Below are 15,478 nucleotides of genomic sequence, written 5' to 3'. Positions count from 1 at the left end.
ATGTTAATGGTATTGACTTGCACTTTACTGTTTGCCTTTTTCTTCTTCTTCTACAATGTAATCACTATTCGGAAATTCTGATAGCCCGTCGTCAATAGGTCCATCAAGAGGTTGCTGTTGACTGGCATCTAGCAATCTGTCACGCAACTCGATACACGCATGTTCCCAGTGTGTTTTCTCCTCCCACAATTCTCGCAATTTTTTGTATGCTAATCCACTGAGCACCTCAAAATGGTCACAGGTTTCATCCAAAGTTGCTTGCAGCCGTTTTCTTTCAGCTTTCTCCTGTGCTAACTGCTGTTCCAGCTGCTGGATCAGAGCTTCCTGGTCACCATTTGGAGGATGGTCCGGTTTGTCTTTGCATTTGGCACATTCGTGTTCAACCTGCGTGGTCTCTTGGCCCGTCGTTGGTGGATCATAAGGCATGGTTTGCACTTGGATGTGCCTGACTCTCTTTTTATTCTTCTTGTCTGGATTCTGCTCAAATCCAGGAAGATCCAGTTCCTGCTGCTCGACCGTAGATACTTGCAGTGCACGCACATGCTCAGCTGCCAGGCCAGCAGCGACAACGTCGCTGGGTATTTCCATTTTCGCTAAACGGAACCGCTCGAGGCGCTGCATCAATGCAGCTTCCACGGCGTCCACGTCATGTAACGAATTGATCAAAGCTTCGGTAGCTTTCATTTCACGTTCTTCCTGTTGCTGTTGTTCTTGTTGCTGCGGTTGTTCGTATATATCCTGCTCGGCAGATGCAAAGCTTAGCATTTGTTGATACGCTACATTGTTACCGCCGGACGTATGCTCACTTGAGCGGCGTGCGAGCGGGCCACTCATTTTGGTTGACAACGTAACATCAGTGTCCTGCCGCATTAACGGTCGTCCGCGGAGGGATGCATAGTTGTTGCTACCGTAGCTCTTGATAGATAACGAGTGCCGCAACGAGTCGCTGTAAAGACTCGATTCCCGTTTTTTCGAGAGCTTATTGGTGGGCAAGATTGGGCTCTGTTGCTGTTGTTGCTGTTGCTGATCGCTATTGCTAATCACACTGCGTCGTACAACCGAGTTGGAGGTGATAGAGGGAGTCCGGCTTATATTCCGCGTCGACGTTGAAGGTTCACGCTGTACAATAGCATTAGGAATAATTTCAACGTAATTTTTCCTTTGAATAGTATTGGGAGCATCAATGCGTCTGTAAGGTGGTAGAGTTGCTGCAGATGTCGTAGATGATGTAGTCGATTGCGGATGGCGGGGAGGTTTGTTCTTGCGACGGCGGAAGAACAGATTAGACGATCGTTTCGGCGTGTCTTTCTGGAACTCTTCCGGGCTAGTATTGTTGAGAAACTCGACGAGAGCCTGCGTTCCTGTCTTTCTGCGCCTCGGACGGGGTGTCACATCCGACGTTGTGGTTAAGCTCCAGTCGTCGAGTTCGTCTTCGTCGTCGTCATCCTCGTATAGATTGATTATCCGTGGATCCTTCGGCTGGAAAGCACTTTTGTGGGGCATGGGAGCCATTGGAGGGAGAAAAAGAGAGAGAAATATTAGGAAACGGGAGAGAGAGATGAAGAAGGAAAGGTGAACTCGGCAAGTGGGAATTGGTCCCCCCGAAAATTCGTTCCCTCTTTTTTTTCTTTACTTGGCCCTTTCGTGGCACTCAAGTCCCATCTCTCTCAACAGTCGCGTGTCTGTTTCTGGAAGGTACCATGCAGCAAGCTCTCCGAGACTTCCAGTTTGAACGAGTGTTATCGCACGACACCAGAACAAAGCACGCGTACCTGCTTGGTCGTATCAACCAGGAACCTGCTATTTTGTCGTTTGAAAAGACGAAGTATGAAGATCAAGACTTTCCTCAGCTGGCAAGTCATGCTCTAGATCTCCAAGATGTCAATGAGAACAACATTTACAGCTGGGGAGTCGGACACGTCCGCCTCGACTCTGCTGACACGCGCATCAAAATGATCTATCCTGCAACGGAACTCCACATCAAAAAGTATGAGGATCAACCACGGCATATGATTGTTGAAACTCCCGCCATGTACAAAGAAACCACGTTGCCGTACATACAAAGTTTACCGCCGGAGCGCACCCAATGGGTGAGGAATATTCTCGAGGGCAAATCCGAGGCTGAGCGTGTGGTATTCCACAATCACGACCCTACATCCGGTTTTGTGATACTTCCAGATATGAAATGGGACGGTACACGAGAATCCCTCTATTGGGTTGCGATTGTCATGCGCAGCGACCTCTTGTCACTGCGGTCCTTGAACAGGCAACATTTGCCTTTACTGAAGGATATCCGTGACACAGCATACAAGCTTGTCAAAGAGAAATACGATCTCGACAAGAGGGACATGCGTCTTTTTGTGCATTATCAGCCAAGTTACTACCATTTCCACGTTCATATCACCGCCATATCCTTTGCTGACCCTCCTGGAGTGTTTGCCGGCCAGGCTCATCTGTTGGATACAGTCATAGATAACATTGAAATGTATGATAACTATTACCAAAGAGCAACGCTTCCCTTTGTTGTCGGCGAACGACATCCTTTGTACGTTGCTCACACCACAAAATAACAATCATCATTTTTCCCGCACGAAGAACCAAGATTTTGGGATCAATTTTGGAGAAACTCAGTCCAATCCTTCTGTCGACTTCTGCGTGTACTTTCTGAATGCAAGATTCCACACCCCCACAGTTTGAACTGACTGATCCACCAAAGGACGGTATTTCCAGCATCCAATTCAAACCTGACGATTCGAAATTCCTGCTCGCCTCGTCCTGGGACACGGCAAGTACATAAATACACGTACGATCAATACTTTCCTAACCGATCGTTCTCTTGTTGATTAGACCGTGCGTCTGTACGATGTCGAATTGAACCAATCGCGAGGACAATTTGATCACACAGGAGCCGTACTATCATGCTGCTTCGGAAACGGCAATGTTGGATACAGCGGTGGACTCGACAACCAAATAAACAGGTGCGTTTTGCGTTCCACCCGATGCACGCACTAGAAAAACACCGTATGCTAAACATGAAGCGATTAAAGACTCGACCTAGAGACGAAAACACAGGATGCTTTAGGCTCTCACGAGCAGGCTGTGCGAGCGGTGTGCTTTGGAGCGGAAACAGGTACTTTCATTGTAAATTTTGGTATATATCCAGCGATCAATATGCTAAGACGTTTTTGACACAAAAGGTGCTATATATTCTGGATCGTGGGATAAGACGCTTAGCGTATGGGACGATCGGGCAGATACAGCGCTTCAGAATACACTCGACTTACCAGACAAAGTCTTCAGCATGGATCTTAACAAGAACCACCTTGCCGTTGCTATGGCCAACAGACACATTCATATTTACGATATCAGAAACATGAAGGAACCTTGGCAGCAAAGAGAAAGCTCGCTTAAGTATATGCTTCGCTCCATCAGACTCATGCCAAACGGCGAAGGTAATCCAAACGAGAATAGGATGTACTGTTGGATTCTTACTAACGTTTTACGAAAAGGATATGCCTGCTCATCCATCGAAGGAAGAGTCGCATTGGAATTCTTTGACATGTCACCCGAAGTACAAGCAAAAAAGTATGCATTCAAATCTCATCGCCAAACGATTGATGATACAGAAGTTGTTTATCCCGTTAATGCTCTGGCATTCCACCCGATGTGAGTACTTGGCTTATTTATCAGAGATAAAAGACATCGATAGTGGGTATGCTAACTGATTTTCTTGCATTAGCTACGGCACATTCGCGTCAGGTGGGTCGGATTGTGCGGTAAGCATCTGGGACGGTGTCAATAGAAAGCGCATCCGTCAGTTGCCTCGCTTCCCGGATGAAATTTCGGCGCTTGCTTTTAGCCACGATGGACGGATGCTTGCTATTGCTAGCAGTTATACCTTTGATGAGGATGAAAGGGATCACGCGCCCGATGCTATTTTCATCAAACCCCTGGGTGAAAATGAATGCAAACCTCGCACTATAGTAAATGGATCTTAAATGACTGCATACTAATAAAGTTCGTTATCAAAATCAAAAAAGTCGCGTACTCCTTAATGAATGGCCGAAGCCGCGTCGAGTTCGCGACCCAATCCGCGCACTCCGTCCTTCTTTTTTGATACACCGTACACATGAGAGCCAAGGTACACAATGATCGGCTGGCAGTTCGATCTTTGTTCTTACAATTCATCCTACATAGACTCTAGAAATCAACTGGCACGATTCAAAAGCTGTATACTCGGTAGACTTTTCGGCTGACGGCTCTCGATTTGCAAGTGCGGGTGCAGACACTTCAGTTCGGGTTAGTAGGATTATAATTGAGTTCATCAAACTAGCAGTGAGCATTGACATGACGATCAGTTATGGAGCATAAAAAGACGCAGCGAGTCAGAAAACACGCAAAGCAGTTCACAGAAGCGATCAGCAGTTCAGTCCTTACCTGTACATATCGAGTTTCTTTCCGAACTGAAGCGGCACTCTGCACCCGTCAACGTAGTCCGGTTCTCGCCGTCAGGAGAATACATTGCATCGGCTGGCGATGGTAAGATTAAGTATATATATATTTTAAAACTTGGAAAAGAGGATTGAACGCATTACTATATAGACGCTTGCATCATATTGTGGAAGCGATCGACAAGCAAAGAGCAGCATACGTTTGGAAGAGAACATGCAGAGTTTGAAAAGGAGTCTTGGAGCGTCAGCCAAATGTTCTAGTAAGCACCCTAGCCAGTTCCATATTCCAGAAGATAAGCTAACCGGAATCTTTCAAAGCGGTCACAATAAGGAAATATATGATCTCGCGTGGTCGCCGTGTGGGGAATACTTTATAACTGCTTCTATTGATAACACGGCTCGTGTGTGGAGTGTGGCGCAGAGTAAGTAGTCTTTCGCTAGGAAGATCTGGAGAGAGAGAGACAGAGAGAGATCTAAACTTTTTGCCGGTAGGAGCTCCCATCCACGTTTTTGCTGATCATACGCATTACGTCCAAGGCGTTGCGTGGGATCCTCTGGGACAATATGTTGCCACACAGAGTAGCGACAGGTATGATCTTGTGGCTTCAGCTGATTAAATCAATATTGTTTGTCTAACCTTGCCTTGCAATAGATCTGTTGCTATTTACAAATATCGCAAAGATGGACAAGGAAATATTCGCTTCAATTCTACATGCTCTAAACGACATCTTCGAATGAGCAAAAAGAATGGGGAAGCATCATTCCGTCTCTATCATGATGAAAACCTCGTCACATTCTTCCGGCGTCTTTCTTTCAGCCATGAGGGAGCATTTCTGTTGACTCCAGCCGGTTTATGCAAACAAGCAGACGAAAACACACCTGAAGATGATGACTATGCAAACTGTGCTTACCTATACCCGCGAAATGCAATGTTAAAGTATGTCTACATCTATAGTCAAAAAAGGGGAATAGTCAGCTAACATCGATTTAATCAGAATGCCTATTGCTTATACTAGTAGCCATACAAAGCCATCCATAGCAGTGCGATGGTGCCCTCAAACCTTTGAACTTCGCGCTTCCAAAAAATCTAGCTTATTTAATTTACCTTATCGTCTCATTTACGCGGTTGCAACTCAAGATGGCGTGTACATATACGATACACAGCAAGCACGACCGATTTGCGTTATCACCGGCATGCACTTTGCACCTATCACGGACTTGACCTGGTCTCAAGATGGCACAGTACTTGCGTTCTCTTCTGCAGACGGATATTGCTCAGCTGTGGTATTCGAAGATGGAGAGTTAGGAACGATAATGGAATCACAACCACCTGATGTAGAAATGATGGAGATAACATCACCGCCTAGACCTGATCTTACAGCGAAACCCATCGTGCAGCCAATTCGACCTGAAAAACGAGTCATTCCAGAGCCCTCCCTCTCAACCGTTGCCATGTCTACTGCTTCTGCAAACACTGAAAATGGCGGCGGCGCACCTAAAAAGAGACGCATTGCTCCTACATTGATATCTTCTTTATTGCCGCAAAAATAAAAGGAAAAGATAATGTTGCTGTTGCTCTCTATATATTTATTGTTATTATTATTTGACGCGAACGCTTGCATGCTGTGCTGCTCCTGTCGGTTGCGCTGCTTCGCGCCGCGCTGCGTCTTGCAAAAGTGCTGTATCCACGTCTTGCGGTGATAGCTGGACATACCGCACCACTGAGCCTCGGATAAAGCAATCCTTGACTGATGCCTACGTGTATAAAAACATAAGCCGGCGCTCGTTCTCGTTCTATATATACACAACGCCCGCCGCCTCCGTACCATGTGTGGATATCTTTCTTCGTCAACGACTGAAATGTTATCGAGTTTGATGTTGAGGTATTGATCAACAGATTTCAAGGTGCCGGTGATTGCCAGATCATTCTTCAACTCCACAGTAACGGTTTTGTCTACAAGCGTTTTAAAGAACGAATAAAAGATCTAGTTACAACCGCGTTAGTTAGTTAGCTGGCAGTCTCTGCAAAAGTGGGTTTGTCCAACGTGCCATTTCGCGCTTGTCAAAGGTGAAGAACAACCACCTCTTCCTCCTTCACAGCGGCCCCGCCCGCTTCTTCAAAACCGACGTCTTTCCTGCAAATTACTGTTTGCAACTGCCCAATATAGACTTACGAATTCTAAATGACAGGGAAAAATGCTGCCTAGTGTATATCGGTTAAACAATGATTCGACCTTTTCTCTCTCATTATTATTTTAATAGCAATACTCTAAAATGATATCGTTACTATTTTCCTATGTACATATTCAGCAGTTAAGGTAATAATAGCCATATTTCATTGTTCGTACGCTGTTTGTACACCGAGGGCATTCTAAGATATCAGATCGAATCGTTTCAATAGCTACAGGGTTAAGTTCAATATCGTATGTTTAAATCCAATTCTTGAGCTCCTGACAATGACTTAGTAGCAAGTCCAACTCTACTGTTGCTTGGAAGTTTTGAATAATTCAAAGGTTTGGATCACCATCTTTCGAAAAAGAAGAATAGAAGAGCCAATTTCGCATGAAAATATGCGTGGACCGTGCGACATTCTTTCTTTGCACAAAGTCGATGTGTACATGAGCAAGCCTTTTTGCGCTCTGCTACAAACAACCTCCAGGTCTAGAGAACGATGGCATGTACATTTTGCGGAACCCGAAACAAAGTTCCTGAGTAGCATTTTACAGTGGCCAATGCAACTAGCAGCTAAAACATCATGGCCGTATTTTCCCAAATTTTATCGACCGAGGTTTCATATTGGCAAGTTTATTTCCTGTACTGAAAGATAAGTTTCTTTGTATGCTGGCCGCGCATGACGGCGCTCCTTAGTTGTTCTCTTACTTTGCATTCAAAGGACATATAATTGGGTGACGAGGAAACCACAGCAGAGAAACAGAAGAAAAATAAATGGTTGTTACTAAATGAATGTAATATCGCATTTATGAAAAGTTACATTACGGGTGCGAATGTTTGCGGGAAGAAATCCAGCAGCAACAAGTGCCCGGTGGACGGGAATTCGGGGTTAACGGCTGTCAACGTTGTTCTTCTTCTCCTTCTCTCTTCCTTTTCTCCAAAGAAAACGAGGGACGACGGCTTGTGATCTGCTTTACATTCCTTTAACGGATCATGGTGGCTCCCCCTCCCAACGATGTCGACAATTCCTGGCTGACCCACTCCACCATCGTGCACCGAAGAACAACCGTCTCTCCCTGGAAACGACGATCTCGGCCTCCGCTTTCGAACCGACACAATATTAGCTGCTTCGATCGAGGCAGACGTTGGTTTAAGCTGCTGCTGCTCGTAATATTTGCCACGGGACTCGTTGAGCTATTCCTAATTTTCTTTGGTGGAGCGTTGCTACATAAACAGCCAAAACAGATCCGCATTGGTAAGGAGAAAAGTAACGTTTATTGTGCAACATTGTATTGATATTCTTGGTTTTCTTCTTCTAGCATTGCAGCAGTATCCCGCATTTCCATACAGGCATCTTGATTCATTACCTTCTTCTTCTGTAGCACCACCACCTGGCACGACGGTGTATCATGTAACCAAAGAGTTTGCGGTTGCATCGATGGGTGGAATGGGCATGATTGTTACCGCATTGGCGTCAGCGCAGGAGAAGACCGGAATCGTGCAGCCGGCAGTTGTGATGCCATACTATTCATTTCTGAAGAAACGTTATCGACCGCATAAGGTAGTCGATTTGACGATTGATATCAGAGACAAGGAGGGAAACCTTGTACCTGTCGAATTCCGTGTTTGGAAAACATATCACATTGTGGAATCAACAAATATCGCGACGACAGTCGTTGAGGACGGAGTGGATACAAATGTGACAGAAACGAAGACGACACAATTTCCAGTTTATTTGATCGGGCCTGGCAATCGTCGACCTTTCAGTTTGGCATTCCGTGCCAAGAACACGATCGGTATCTATTCGACACCTAAGGGCTTACCGCAAGAATGGAAAGATCAATTTTTCAGCAAAGCAGTAGCTGAGTTCCTGACGCATCAAGCAACAGCCAACGACGAGATATCCTTGTTTGCACCACCTGAACGAACGCGACGTCACGTTGATATTGTCCATTTGCACGGTGCAACAAATGCATATGTAGCAAAATTCTTGCGCGACTATGAAAAGGATCAGCAACTAGGCCCGCGCCCGCCGGCTATAGTCTATACCATGCATGATTATCTCGACGAACTGCAGTACACAAACACGTACAACAACGTATTCAAGTTTTTAGAGAAGAACGATACTGACATTGAACAATATCGCCGTGGCAACCGTGTATTCATGTCGAGTCTCGGCATTGACGACGCGGATGTCGTCACGTTTGTGAGCAAGACCATGGCTGCAGACATAGTCGAAGGTCGGCTGGAGATGTATCTGAAGGAGCTAGTGATGAAAAGCATTCTTCGGAAAGCGGAGCAAGCGCGGTTCTTTGGCATTACCAATGGCGTCGATTTTGGTTCGCTGAATCCATTCACTAACAAGCGTCTCAAGAGTCGCCACCTGCTTTTCCCAGATCATGCCTGGCAATTGTTGCAGAACCAAACGGATAGTACACAGTGGAAAATGTCGCTGTCGCCCAAGGATTACGTGACATCTGCCAAAGAAAAAGCCAAGAAATACTTGGTTCGACGTGGACGGTTAGAAGAACGAGATATCCAGCGACCGCTTGTTCTATTTGTGGGTCGTTTCCAGTACAACAAGGGGTTGGAGATGTTTGATGAGGCCGTGCAACATTTTGTGCAACATGACATGAAATTTGTAATAATTGGACAGCCGAACAATTACCCGCTGGAGTGGGTCAAGGCTCTGCAGGCACGGTATCCAGAGCACGTAGTCGTCATGTCGACCGACCGCGAGCAACGCGACTGGCTGGTGACGTTCCGAGCTGCAGCTGATTTTGTCTTTGTGCCGAGCTTGACGGAGAGTTTCGGTCTCGTCGCAGCCGAGGGCTTGCTGTTTGGATCTCCAGTGATATCAACGGGCGCTGGCGGACTCAAGGAGTTCCTCGTGGATCGACCTACACGACACTCTCAATCGACGAGGCACGTCCAAGTCGCTCGCGACAGTGACACCGGTGTACCTGTCGTCACAAGCCAGGAAACATACAATGCGTTTCTTTTTGAACGTGGTGTCAATATGGGCCAAGCCATCCAGGATGCCGCGCAAGATTATCAGAAAAACAAGAAGAGTCGACCTCGAAGGGAGGAATATAACCTACGTATGATACGAAGCGCATTCGCCCTAGGCTGGGCCAGGGACAACCATCAAGGTCCTGTGTACGATTACTTGAAAGCATACGAGCTGGCATTGCATGATCATAAAGGCAACGCAAAAAATCCTAGTTACCATGTATAGTTTTTTTTCTTTTACACAATCGATACCCTCATCTCATCAAACCAGTCGCTTGTACTTGTAATATAGCTTCCCCCTTTCTCTTTCTCTTTCTTTTGCTTTTGCTTTTCCTTTTCTGAACAACGGTGCAATTTTATCGCTACACATCCTTAAATCATATCCATTTGATTTATATATCAATCAATCAAAGTATAAAACCGGGTTGGAATGCTTATGCTTATGAATTATCGATGATGGCATTGTGAATGGTGGTTGAGGGGCGAGAGGTGGATAACTTTTACATACAGAGAGAGATAAAGACAGAAAAATGACGACGATTAACATTTACAAGGGAGGGAGGATAAGGAACAATGGGGGGCCCAGCCCCACATTTTTGAATGAAAAGAAGAAGCGAATGGCAAGTATAGAGTGACTATACTTCTTCGGTATTGATTAGGCTATCTAGCATCATCTCTGTAAATAAACAATAATTAGCATCACTGATTTGAAAAGCGAGTTAGTGCTTATCAAAAAAAAAACAATTACCATAATCATCATCTTTGAGACTTGCAGGTGTAGTTGCAGTGTCCCAGGGTGCATGCGGATACGGTGGGTCGTTGAATGACAAATTGTATCCATCTGTCAAGTGCACAGGTCCAAAGAAGGCTTGATCTTCACAGCTTGAACCCGAAGACGAAGTATCTGAGACCAAAGACGATGCATAGTTTGTGGTCCTTGACTTGTGGCCTGTAAATTCTTCGCTACGTAGCATTGCTGCTATTTCATCCAACTGCTCAGCCGTAAACCCAGCCGGCCGAGGCTTGTCTTGCTGTTGTTGTTGTTCTTCTTTTGCCGTGTCACACTGCTGCTCCTCTCTGCCCGCTTTGAGCTCATTCAAACCTTGCATGCGTCGCCATTTGTTTGTCAGACGCTGGAGCGAGAAATCGATCGTCAGGAACCAAAACTTGTCAAAGAATTCTGGAGGGAGTTCCCAGTTGGCTGCGATGGCTGGATCTCCGCCGTGGAAGATAGAGTTGCCAATGAGACATCGGAAACAGTCGTCAAGATCAAACAGGTCTCGGAACAGAATCATTCTGTCGCGCATGTGTGGTGTGGGAATCAAGTCGATGCGTGGATCATGTGGAATGGTAAGCTGTGCGCATATATGTGATGTGTAAGTATTTTTTGGCATTAAATCAGCTGCCATCTGCTGCTGTTGTTGTTTACCTGTAAGATAGTGGGCTGGATGGCAAAGCTAGCAGCATCCATCTGTGCGCAGGCGGACTGCAAGCGCAATCTGAGACGCAGGGTCTGCACGGCAGCGAGATTGGAGGTAAGTGGTTCGATAGCCAGAGGTCTGGGAGGAGAGAGAGTGCATGGTTCGGGTTGCTGTTGTTTGGATTCCATGACAGGGGATAGATTGGGCAGGTCGAGAGGATGTGCAGTTGTATCCATGGGTGAGTGACACAGTCGGTTTCCATTTCCACCGCCACCATCCACACCCACAAATCCTGGCGGCGATTGGATGGACGTGGGGTAGCAGGTGCTGCTGTCGGCGGATCGAATACCATCTCTGGTAATGACGATGGACCCAGAAGAAAGGTAACGGTCCCGTGGCTTCCTGATGGCCGGTTCCATTTGCAGACTCGACGGGATCGGTAGTTTGTTGTTTGCATTCGCACTAATGTAAGCTGATATCGGTTCGGGAATAGATTGCGCCATGAGAGACAACGCCTCCTCGTTCATGTAAGGACTGTGCTGAGGAATGACAAGGTTGTGCCGGAAACAGACGAGCTGCAGCGTCAGGACAATGCCCTTGAGATACCAGTTCTCGGATCGTAGGATATCAGCGTCGCTCTTTAGCTGATCGTTTTCAGCCTGCAGCTTATCGCGCTGCTCTCGCATCTGTTTGACAGCAGCTTCGAGTTCTCGCAAATGCCGCTCCTTGCGCTCTCGGAATGCACGCTGTGCAGCGCGGTTCTGTGCCTTGCGTAATGCAGGAGATGCTGGGTTCGGTTTTCGTCCGGGCTTTTTGCGAACCTTGACAGGTTGCTCTGTGCTGCCGTTTTTGCTGTTATTATTCTGTTGTGCGTGCTGGTTGCTAGGAGCAGGTTGAAGCAACGCCGCTGCCAGGTCAACGTGAGCATCTATTTGTTTAACTTCTTCCATGGCAAAAGGCGGCGAAAAAGAAAGAGGAATGAAACAAAAGAAGAGAGGGGAAGAGAAAAAGCAGAGAGTTAAAACGTCAATGAACTTTTTTCTCGTGGAGTATTGGGTGTTGGCGAACCAGAGCGTTTTATACGGCAAGTTGTGCGGTAGTTTTGGCGGGGGGACTCATCTCTCTCGAGAACACATCTGTGAAACACGAGGTACCCCGAAATGCGGGGGAGCAGGAAGTCATTGGTTCGTTGACCCGAAAAAAAAAAAAAAAAAAAAAACCAAAAGCTCTACATACCCTCATCCATCTCCGCCTCACTGCTGAAATATAGGTGCATTTTGCAGAAATATGCGAGTATATTCTCCGGCTGTGCTTCTACAGATAGTGTTGTCAAGTGAGAGGGGAAACGAGGCAGCCGGTTGCTGTGGCAACAAATCTTTATTTTTTTTGGGGATAGACTGTGATTAGCGGGGAAGATGCAGTTAGCTCTAAGGACGTGAATACAGCTTACAAAGGGGAAAATATTGCCCCGCCTCGAGTTTTTCCGTTTGGCCCAATAACTGTTGTCCATCCCCTCGCCACTGCCGCAGCTATTATTTCCAGCGGCTAAAGAAGCGTAACACGCATCAAGGTATATTCTTGCTACATATTATCTGAAACCGCCCATAAGCCGTACAAAACCGGTTATCAGCTTCCGTAAGCTCGGTTGTCCTTTTTTTTTTGGACCTAAAGTGAGGTCTTTTACATCTGCAGCAACGTTGACCAAGGTAGCATCCATTCTCCCCCCCCCCAGAAAAAACAAGTCGACGATCGTAATACGACCGCCTTTTGTGCAACTGTTTCTCAGATATGTCACCTTCAATTCCCTGGGCAGGGTTGGCCAAGGCGTGGATGTAGTTAGACATCATTTAAATTTAGAGTTCCCAACGCGGCCGACCCCTCCTTCCCTCGTACACACTTTGGGGGAACCTTTCTGTCGCCTCTTGAACCTTCCACGAAAATGATCTCTCTCTTTGATTTCTGTTTTTTTGCTAGAACGATAAATTAGGGGTAAGCTTTCCGCTGAGTTTCTGGCACGCCACGGTCTACGTATATCCCACGAATGTTCTACAACAATGCCCATGAGAAAGTTTTCCATGTACGAAACGTTTTTCCATACAAACCTTAGATGAAGCAAGCATCTATTTGATCTTGCAGCTGTACTGAGAGTGACATGATTTATTAGATACTTTAGTAATATTCCTTTACAGAATAGATCTGCGTGATACATTGATCCAGCCTATTATCAATCATCAACTACAGTGATCTAATACCGCATACTCAGTCTGACCAGAATTCTGGACGCATCACCATAAATACATACAGTGTATGACATCACTACCTCTTCTCCATAACGGATTTAAATGCATTCCATAGCAGCAACTCTAACTGCTTTCCATTCATTCAGTTCAACAAATTGCAGTTTGAAACGTTAGGTACTATATGAAATCATTGGGTACATCGCACTGTTGAAGTGTAAACATACGAAGCATTTGCTGGATAATTAATCATGATCTTGCCTTTTGCTGTAAATACTGTAAGTGTTACTACGAGATGTAAGAACATCAATGAAAGCGTGTACTTATATCACAGTTCCCGCGCGCTGTAGTGAATACCCTGGGAGACCATCGATGTGGTCACTATAGCGAGAATTTCACTAAAGCGAATTCGGCATATACAGTAGACACCTGCTATCCTGTCATTCCGGGTCGGCCAGTGTGATCACTATAGCGAGCGCGAACTGTATTTAGGAAAATGTGGTGTCGTTGATTTTGGACAGATGCGTCGCGGTCTGCAACTTATACCCATTAATTCTTACGACTCACCGTTGGAATTTCTGCCGCGTATCTAACAATGTACATGACGATCTTTCTTCGCTGTGTTCGTATACTCTTTATACTTTGACGTACCAAAATCTTGTTTTTTGCAGAGAATTCAATTGTCTGTGCATAGGTTATTGATTATACTCTCCATATATAGAAAAGCTATTTAACTATGATAATCCAATGTTGATGGACAATGCTACTTGCATCCAGTTCAACTGTATCAACAGCTATTTCCGTAAAAGGTAATGCTGGAGTCGAAATTTTCTGCTGTGACTAGCAGCCTCAGCGGGCACTTGTCGTTGCCCTATTTTTGAGCGTTGACAGGGGCACTGGCCTTCTTTTTTTTCTTTCTTTGCTTTCCCAGATTATACCGAAAATGTTCGCCCGTGCTTTCGTTCGCGGTGAGTACCCATGATATTGGATCGCGTTGATGTATAAAACCCACTGATCCCTGAGTATCACCGAGTAGCTGCTCGCCCTGCCTCCAACACTGTCAAGGGTAACTGTCACAGCAACAAAATTATACATTGACAACGTAACCAATCAATGCTGATTTCGTGTATCCAGCTCGTGCCATGTCTACCGCTAGCCGCGCCACTGCCTCTGCTGGCTCCCGCATGGCTGCTGCCGCCACCGCCGGTGCCGTCGCTGCTGGCGTTGCCACCTACTCTTACTTCCAAAGTAAGCAATCGAGCTTGTGCGACTACTGTCAGCAGCAGCAGCAGTATGCTAAAATAAGGCAAAAAAAATTAGGCACCCAGTCCCCCATCCTTGCCGACTCTAAGCCTATTGCTGGTGTCAAGGGCACCTTCAGCGAACGTACCTTCATCGCCGTCAAGGTACAGTGTCAGATATTTAAACACACCAGAGAGAGAGAGACACTCACATGTAGAAATTGACGAAAAATTATTAGCCCGATGGCGTTCAGCGCGGTCTCGTTGCCAAGATCATTGCCCGCTTCGAGGAACGCGGCTACAAGCTCGTCGGTTTGAAGGCTATGGTTCCCTCTAAGGAACTCGCCGAACAGCACTACGCTGACTTGAAGGGCCGTCCCTTCTTCAACGGCCTTGTTGACTACATGACCAACGGCAAGGCAAATATATTTTCTTGTTGGTGTATTAAAGTGTGCGTGTATATTGATCTTTTTCAAACGTAGGCTCCCGTCGTTGCCATGGTTTGGGAAGGCAAGGACGTCATCCGTCAGGGTCGTGCCATGATTGGCGCCACCAACCCTCTTGAGTCTGCTCCTGGTACCATCCGTGGCCAATACTGCCAGGTCGTTGGTAAGTTACCCAATGCAACAACAATTATGGGTGAATATACGTACTAAAAACAATTATCCTGTCAAGGCCGCAACATTGTCCACGGCTCTGACTCTTACGAATCCGCCGAGAAGGAAATCAGCCTCTGGTTCGGCAAGGCTGGTGAACTCATTGACTGGACTCCCGCCAACTGGGAATGGATCGCTTCTGACAACTAAGTTAGAAATTATCATTTGCATCGTTCTTGATTACAAAAATATAGAAGCAATTTCCTCGTTCCCTTGTTTTCTGAAATTATTCTTCATGCGTCTGTCCAACTGTCTGGATATAAACCAAGAGGATCGGCTAAGAAACAT

At 46.1% G+C, this 15,478-nt stretch overlaps 8 protein-coding genes across 8 annotated transcripts; 5 read left to right on the top strand and 3 right to left on the bottom strand.

The window, feature by feature from the left end:
* Positions 1 to 24: 24 nt before the first annotated feature.
* VTP01DRAFT_1723 (uncharacterized protein) lies at positions 25 to 1,512 on the bottom strand (the record flags this gene model as incomplete). The annotated part of the gene is made up of 1 exon (XM_069380105.1): positions 25 to 1,512. The coding sequence occupies one exon, from the start codon at positions 1,510 to 1,512 to the stop codon at positions 25 to 27; it is 1,488 nt and encodes a 495-aa protein (XP_069238147.1).
* Positions 1,513 to 1,700: 188 nt separating this feature from the next.
* VTP01DRAFT_1722 (uncharacterized protein) lies at positions 1,701 to 2,570 on the top strand (the record flags this gene model as incomplete). The annotated part of the gene is made up of 1 exon (XM_069380104.1): positions 1,701 to 2,570. One exon carries the CDS (start codon positions 1,701 to 1,703, stop codon positions 2,568 to 2,570), a length of 870 nt encoding a protein of 289 aa, XP_069238146.1.
* Positions 2,571 to 2,668: 98 nt separating this feature from the next.
* VTP01DRAFT_1721 (uncharacterized protein) lies at positions 2,669 to 3,998 on the top strand (the record flags this gene model as incomplete). Its single annotated transcript, XM_069380103.1, has 6 exons — positions 2,669 to 2,785; positions 2,848 to 2,978; positions 3,048 to 3,130; positions 3,198 to 3,452; positions 3,510 to 3,666; positions 3,740 to 3,998. 6 exons carry the CDS (start codon positions 2,669 to 2,671, stop codon positions 3,996 to 3,998), a joined length of 1,002 nt encoding a protein of 333 aa, XP_069238145.1.
* A 131-nt stretch (positions 3,999 to 4,129) lies between these two features.
* Positions 4,130 to 6,002, top strand: VTP01DRAFT_1720 (uncharacterized protein; the record flags this gene model as incomplete). Its single annotated transcript, XM_069380102.1, has 8 exons — positions 4,130 to 4,141; positions 4,198 to 4,299; positions 4,359 to 4,539; positions 4,603 to 4,711; positions 4,770 to 4,873; positions 4,944 to 5,040; positions 5,104 to 5,388; positions 5,447 to 6,002. 8 exons carry the CDS (start codon positions 4,130 to 4,132, stop codon positions 6,000 to 6,002), a joined length of 1,446 nt encoding a protein of 481 aa, XP_069238144.1.
* A 48-nt stretch (positions 6,003 to 6,050) lies between these two features.
* VTP01DRAFT_1719 (uncharacterized protein) lies at positions 6,051 to 7,349 on the bottom strand (the record flags this gene model as incomplete). The annotated part of the gene is made up of 3 exons (XM_069380100.1): positions 6,051 to 6,206; positions 6,278 to 6,436; positions 7,332 to 7,349. 3 exons carry the CDS (start codon positions 7,347 to 7,349, stop codon positions 6,051 to 6,053), a joined length of 333 nt encoding a protein of 110 aa, XP_069238143.1.
* A 267-nt stretch (positions 7,350 to 7,616) lies between these two features.
* VTP01DRAFT_1718 (uncharacterized protein) lies at positions 7,617 to 9,861 on the top strand (the record flags this gene model as incomplete). The annotated part of the gene is made up of 2 exons (XM_069380099.1): positions 7,617 to 7,878; positions 7,943 to 9,861. The coding sequence occupies 2 exons, from the start codon at positions 7,617 to 7,619 to the stop codon at positions 9,859 to 9,861; spliced, it is 2,181 nt and encodes a 726-aa protein (XP_069238142.1).
* A 409-nt stretch (positions 9,862 to 10,270) lies between these two features.
* On the bottom strand, positions 10,271 to 12,006 carry VTP01DRAFT_1717 (uncharacterized protein; the record flags this gene model as incomplete). Its single annotated transcript, XM_069380098.1, has 3 exons — positions 10,271 to 10,311; positions 10,384 to 10,990; positions 11,065 to 12,006. The coding sequence occupies 3 exons, from the start codon at positions 12,004 to 12,006 to the stop codon at positions 10,271 to 10,273; spliced, it is 1,590 nt and encodes a 529-aa protein (XP_069238141.1).
* Positions 12,007 to 14,236: 2,230 nt separating this feature from the next.
* On the top strand, positions 14,237 to 15,340 carry VTP01DRAFT_1716 (uncharacterized protein; the record flags this gene model as incomplete). The annotated part of the gene is made up of 7 exons (XM_069380097.1): positions 14,237 to 14,261; positions 14,330 to 14,359; positions 14,428 to 14,541; positions 14,614 to 14,699; positions 14,774 to 14,953; positions 15,017 to 15,143; positions 15,210 to 15,340. The coding sequence occupies 7 exons, from the start codon at positions 14,237 to 14,239 to the stop codon at positions 15,338 to 15,340; spliced, it is 693 nt and encodes a 230-aa protein (XP_069238140.1).
* Positions 15,341 to 15,478: the final 138 nt, after the last annotated feature.

The sequence above is a fragment of the Rhizomucor pusillus genome (assembly GCF_041956525.1).
Source record: "Rhizomucor pusillus strain CBS 183.67 unplaced genomic scaffold VTP01scaffold_11, whole genome shotgun sequence".
Classification (NCBI taxonomy): Eukaryota; Fungi; Mucoromycota; class Mucoromycetes; order Mucorales; family Lichtheimiaceae; genus Rhizomucor; species Rhizomucor pusillus.
The sequence above is the reverse complement of the archived record's forward strand: the minus strand, read 5'-3'. Positions and strand labels throughout refer to the sequence as shown.